The following is a 6076-nucleotide window of genomic DNA, read 5'->3' as shown; positions in this document are numbered from 1 at the left end:
GCCACCGCGCCCGGCTAGTTTTTTGTATTTTTTTTTAGTAGAGACGGGGTTTCACCGTGTTAGCCAGGATGGTCTCGATCTCCTGACCTCGTGATCCGCCCGTCTCGGCCTCCCAAAGTGCTGGGATTACAGGCTTGAGCCACCGCGCCCGGCCTATTGTGACATTTTCAAACACAGCAAAAATGAAAGACTTTTTACCCCGAACTCTCCTGGGACCATCACTTAGCTTGCACCTTAACCTTGTACTGGGCTGAAGGTTACCACGTTGTGGGTTTTTTCCAGTGTTGTTTTCAGCATGTTTCTGAAGGAAACAGGTTTGGGTTTGTTTGTTTTTGTTTTGAGACAGGGTCTCACTCTGTTGCATAGGCTGGAGTGCAGTGGTGCAATCATAGCTCACTGAAGCCTTGGCCTCCTTCCTTTCTGGGCTTGGGGGAGTCTCCTGTCTCAGCCTCTAGAGTGGCTGGGACTATAGGTGTACCGCACCACACCCAGCTAATTGTTTTATTTATTTATTTATTTATTTTAGAGATGGGGTTTCCCCATATTGTCCATGGCTGGATTATTTATTTATTTATTTTTGAAATGAAGTCTCACTCTGTCGCCCAGGCTGGAGTGCAGTGGCATGATCTCGACTCACTGCAACCTCTGCCTCCCGGGTTCAAGCGATTCTCCTGCCTCAGCCTCCTGAATAGCAGGGACTACAGACATCCGCCACCATGCCCAGCTAATTTTTGTATTTTTAGTAGAGATGGGGTTTCACCAAGTCGGCCAAGCTGGTCTTGAACTCCTGGCCTCAGGTGATCCACCCACCTCTGCCTCCCAAAGCACTAGGATTACAGGCGTGAGCCACTGCTCCCGGCCTGGATTATTTTTAAGAGACAAGGTCTTGATCTGCTGCCCAGGCTGGAGTGCAGTGCTGTGGTCATAGCTCACTGCAACCTTGAACTCCTTTGCTCAAACGATCCTCCTGCCTCAGCCTCCTGAGTAGCTGGAACCACAGACATGCGCCACACCTAGCTAACTTTTAAGGTTTTTTTGGTAGAGATGGGGGGGTCTCACTATGTTGCCCAGGCTGGTCTCAAACTCCTGGGGTCAGGCGATACTCTTGGAGTGCTGGGATTACAAGTGTGAGCCACCACGCCCAGCCTGAGGAAACAAGTTTTGAAAGGAAAAGTAGCGCAGCTCTTATTAAGGCCGTTGGGTGGTTGCATCATGTTTCACTTTGAAACAAACGTGCTGTTTTCTTTCTCATTCTAGGTGAATGTAAAAGCTTTAAAGATAAATTCATGAAGTGTCTTTATGACAATCATTTTGAAAATGCTTTGTGCAGAAATGAATCCAAAGAATATTTAGAATGCAGGATGGAGAGGTAAGTACAGCTAAGCGTTATGACTTCCATTTCCCACTACTCCAATTAAAACTTTTTTTTTCCTGAAAGGCATCACGGTGTGTCTTTTTCAGGCCTGGGATTCAGCTAGTGTTTTTCAGGACTGTAGAATTGTTTGCCCTTGAAATGGAGGCTTATCAGATGAAATTGTACCAAAAGCTGTTTCCCAATCTTGGGAACCTCCTCTTGAGCGATAGCGTTATACATCATTGCATTCCCGAGAGCATTTTCTTTCCACATTTGGTTGCTACCGACCTGTCATTAAGGTTTCAAAATCGTGCATCATAAAAATGCTGACTGAGTCAAAAGATTGAAGGTCGTGGGTATACAATTTCTTTCTTTTGCATTCTCAGACATTAAAAATATGCACTGGGTTGTTTTGCTCCACTTAAGAGTTGTTTGGAATGTGACAGGGAGGACAATAGACTATTCAAGAAATGATGAAAGATGAATGGTTCTTCCTTTCGTAACCAGAACTCACCAAAGCTCACTTTTAAACAAAACAAACGCGTTTGTAGCTATGATCCCCACAGCTTTTACTTAAAATAAGAGCTGTCCTAATCCTTATGCAAAAAAAGCACATAGCATGTAATTATATGATGGTGGTGGGAGCTTTTATTTTTGCTTTTCGAGGCCATGATTAGCTCACTAAGCATTTCAGTCTTCAGACAGCTGTGTCTGTGCTGAAGACAGGTTGACAATTCACCATCTACTTTGAGTTCTTTTCATTTTCCCATAACAGACTCAGACATTTCCCTCAAGGCAAAAATCCGTTGTGCCTTTCAGGCCACACAGGGGTGTTCGGGGTTATTTGTGTGGACATTTGGGGCCGTAAGGATGATGGGCCTTCTCAGCGGTGTGGACTTCCAGTGAGGCCACATTCTGCCTTTGGGGCTGTTGCTCAGGCTCTTCCACGGCTCACATTTGTCCAAGGACCACACTGAGTCTGTCCCTTACCATCTCTAATTGTTTATAAGTAGCACGCTGGCTGGAGCCACGTGTTTAAATTAGTCTGAAATTAATGCATCTTTAGAAAACTGGAACTGAGAATTTCTCCATGGCGCTGCCAAGCTTTAGAGACCATGTGAATTGGGCTCTATTCATGTGAGGGTGTGAGCAGGTCTCCTGCCTCATGCTCAGCTTCCCCATGAGACTCCTGAGGACAGCGGGGAGGAAGGGAGCCAGGGCCAGTGCCTCAGGTGGCCTCGCGATTGGCCAGGCGATGTTTAGGCAAATGTGCAGGGCACGTGTTTCTGATTTCATTTTATTTTTATTTTTATTTTTATTTTTTTTGAGACGGAGTGTCAGTCGCCCAGGCTGGAGTGCAGTGGCACGATCTCAGCTCCCTGTAAGCTTCGCCTCCCAGGTTCATGCCATTCTCCTGCCTCAGCCTCCTGAGTAGCTGGGACTACAGGCGCCTGCCACCACGCCCGGCTAACTTTTTGTATTTTTAGTAGAGACGGGGTTTCACCGTGTTAGCCGGGATGGTCTCGATCTCCTGACCTCGTGATCCACCTGCCTCAGCCTCCCAAAGTGCTGGGATTACAGGCGTGAGCACCGTACCCGGCCTTTTTTTTTCTTTTTTTTTTTTAAAAAAAATCCTGCTCCTTCTGTAAGGTCAGTTATTTTGACTGTAGAATTTTGATTGGTTATTTGTTCATGAAAATCATCAAACATACAGAAGTTGAGGATAATCTGCCTCCCGTAACTGGCACTCGCCCTGTTTTTAGCCATTTCTTTTCTTCCTTTTTCTTTCTGTGCTAAAATCCCAGACGTGACTTTACTCCCACCTCTGTGTGTGTCTGTTTTAGAAAATGAACCACTATAGAGTTTTAAAAAGTTTACTTTAATAAACTTTAAAATAAACTCTAAACTTTAAGTTTATTTAAAATAAACTTTAAAAAAGTTGTCTTGTGAGGACTTGGACCATGTTAGCCTGATGTGAAAATATAGGTGTGTTTTAGATGACTACCGTGGTCTGAGATCTCAAGCCTCTGCAGTGATTTAGAAGTTCACGTCCTGTCCTGGGGATTAGGCACCGGGGGTAACACAGACACCCTGGTGGAGCAGCCTCACCCCCTGCCAGCAGCACAGAGTGCATGGGGGCCTCATGGGATGGTGGCTGGGCCTCCTGGCTGGGTTGTGGGGAGGGTAAAGGAGGCCATCCCTATAAAGCACACAGCAGGATCGGGGGGCATGTCACCATGTGTGTGTGAGTTCACATGGTTGTTACTATTGTCCTGAAGAGTGTGAGGCCCATAAAAAAGTCATGCTGAGTCGTGAATTTCACGTCGCTAAGATGGCTGCACCGCGATAAACAGCTGGGAATTACTTTGGCCGGATGTGGTGGCTGACGTCTGTAGCCCCGGCACTCTGGGAGGCCAAGCAGGAGAATCACTTGAGCTCAGGAGTTCAAGACCAGCCTGGGCAACATAGTGAAACCCTGTATCTACAAAAAATGTCTTAAAAAATTAGCTGGCTGGGTGCAGTGGCTCACGCCTATAATTCCAACACTTTGGGAGACTGAGGTGGGCAGATCACTTGAGGTCAGGAGTTCAAGACCAGCCTAACCAAAATGGTGAGACCCCATCTCTACTAAAAATATAAAAATTAGCCAGGCGTGGTGGCAGGCGCCTGTAATCCCAGCCACTTGGGAGGCTGAGGCAGGGAGAATTGCCTGAACCTGGGAGGTGGAGGTTGTAGTGAGCCGAGATCATGCTGCTGTACTCCAGCCTAGGCAACAGAGTAGGACTCTGTCTCAAAAAAAAAAAAATTAGCTGGCCGGGCACGGTGGCTCATGCCTATAATCCCAGCACTTTGGGAGGCCGAAGTGGATGATCACATGAGGTCAGGAGTTCGAGACCAGCCTGACCCATATGGTGAGACCCCGTCTCTACTAAAACTACAAGAATTAGCTGGGCATGGTGGTGTGCACCTGTAGTCTCAGCTACTCAGGAGGCTGAGGCAGAAGAATCACTTGGACCTGGGAGGCAGAGGCTGCAGTGAGCCGAGATCGCATCACTGCCCTCCAGCCTGGGCAACAGAGCGAGACTGTCTCTGGGAAAAAAAAAAAAAAGAAAACTTAGCCGTGCATGATGGCATACATCTGCAGTCTCAACTACCCAAGAGGCTGAGGTGGGAGGATCACTTGAGCCCAGGAGTTCAAGGCTGCAGTGAACTTGAACCGCTGATTGCACCACTGCATCCCAGCCTGGGAGACAAAGTGAGACCCTGTCTCTAAAAAAAAAAAAAAGATCAGATAACCATCGACCGCAGTCTCAGTTCCACCTGGGCGGATGGCAACCTAAGGTCTCCTCTGCTAGGGTGCCATGGAAGGTGGCGGGCAGAGGTTCCAGGGATTAGGGCGTGAACATCTTTAGGGGTCATTATTCTGCCAATAAAGGCAAGTCTGGGAGGTCAGTGTGAAGCTGTTGTCCAGATACATCTTTTACCAGAACGTGGGGAAGTGGTGTGTCCTGGGGGCAGCAGGCGCAGCTGCCCTTCTTGGGCATCCCAGGAGGCCCCAGGCCTTAGGCCCTGGGATGTCTCTAAGGGGTCATGTCCTCATTGCCCTGTTGACTCTGCCCACTGGGGAAGGCGCCAGGCACGGGGGCCGAGGCCGAGGGGCCTGTCTCCCAGGACGTAGATAGGGGTGGCAGGACCCCCGGTTTGTGGTGAGAAGCCAGGGCCTGCAAGGGCCCCTCTCGTCCTCCCTGCGCCTCCCGCCCTGACAGCTTTCTCTTTTTCTTTTAGAAAATTGATGCTACAAGAACCATTGGAGAAACTGGGATTTGGAGACTTGATTGGTGGAAAATCAGAGGCAAAAAAATGAATTTTGATGAGAAGACCCCTAGGCCGTGTTCAGTGGTCTCTCGGGACGGAGGGCATCATCCTGCCTCTTAGGTCGGCGAAGGCCTGCGTGTAGTGTCCTTAGAAACAGGCTTCAAATAGAGGCTCCACCCCTGTGGGGGCGTCTCCTGGGTAGGGAAGTGGCGTCCTGTTTTCCCTTAGGAGGGTGTTTCTGCATTGAACCCCTGAGTGGGACGGCGTTCCCTGCAAGGCTGGGAGGGAGGGGAGCGTGGGGCAAGACCCTCGTCTTCGAGGCCGGGGCCCTCTTGTATGGGGCGGTTTTATGTTGCAGTCCTCTGATACTTTCTGAGTTCAAACAGGTAAATGTGCATAAATTTCAGTCCCTTCTGAACACAGATATCATCAGGAAATCACCATTCCCTAGCAGGATGTTTTCATGTTTGTATTCGTATATGCCAGTTCATTTCCTTAAAGAAAGAAAAAAAAAAAGTGGAACACAGAGTAGGAAGTGAGAACCTTCTGGCTTTGGATGGATTTGACTTCTTGATTCTTTCTGGTTTTGCCTGAATACCAAGTAGCTTCATGATCAAAGGGTCATTTTCTGATTTGTATCAGACCGTATTTATAAAGCTGGGTATTTAATTTCAATAACTCCTATATTTTAACAGAAAAAGAGAACCTGAGTCCATTTGCAGGCTCGCACCAGCTGTCTTCTGTGCCAGTGAGCTCTGCCTAAGATCCCTGGCACATGTTCGCAGCACGGCCTGGCCCCTGAGCAGAGTTCTCAGCCCGTCTGCGCCAGAGTTGCCTGTGGGTCACGGAAACCCAGCCCGGGTCCACCCAGTGCATCAGGCCAGCCGGGGCCCAAACCTGTGGATG

At 48.5% G+C, this 6076-nt stretch overlaps 1 protein-coding gene across 1 annotated transcript; it reads left to right on the top strand.

Moving 5' to 3' along the window:
- Positions 1-1257: 1257 nt before the first annotated feature.
- Positions 1258-5696, top strand: LOC112616879 (cytochrome c oxidase assembly protein COX19; the record flags this gene model as incomplete). Its single annotated transcript, XM_025373665.1, has 2 exons — positions 1258-1369; positions 5141-5696. Coding segments are annotated over 2 exons (191 nt in total), but the record flags the coding sequence as incomplete, so codon positions are not given.
- Between the last annotated feature and the right edge of the window lie 380 nt (positions 5697-6076).

Source organism: Theropithecus gelada, unplaced genomic scaffold (genome assembly GCF_003255815.1).
Source record: "Theropithecus gelada isolate Dixy unplaced genomic scaffold, Tgel_1.0 HiC_scaffold_1203, whole genome shotgun sequence".
Lineage (NCBI taxonomy): Eukaryota > Metazoa > Chordata > Mammalia > Primates > Cercopithecidae > Theropithecus > Theropithecus gelada.
This window is presented reverse-complemented; position numbering and strand designations above follow the sequence as displayed.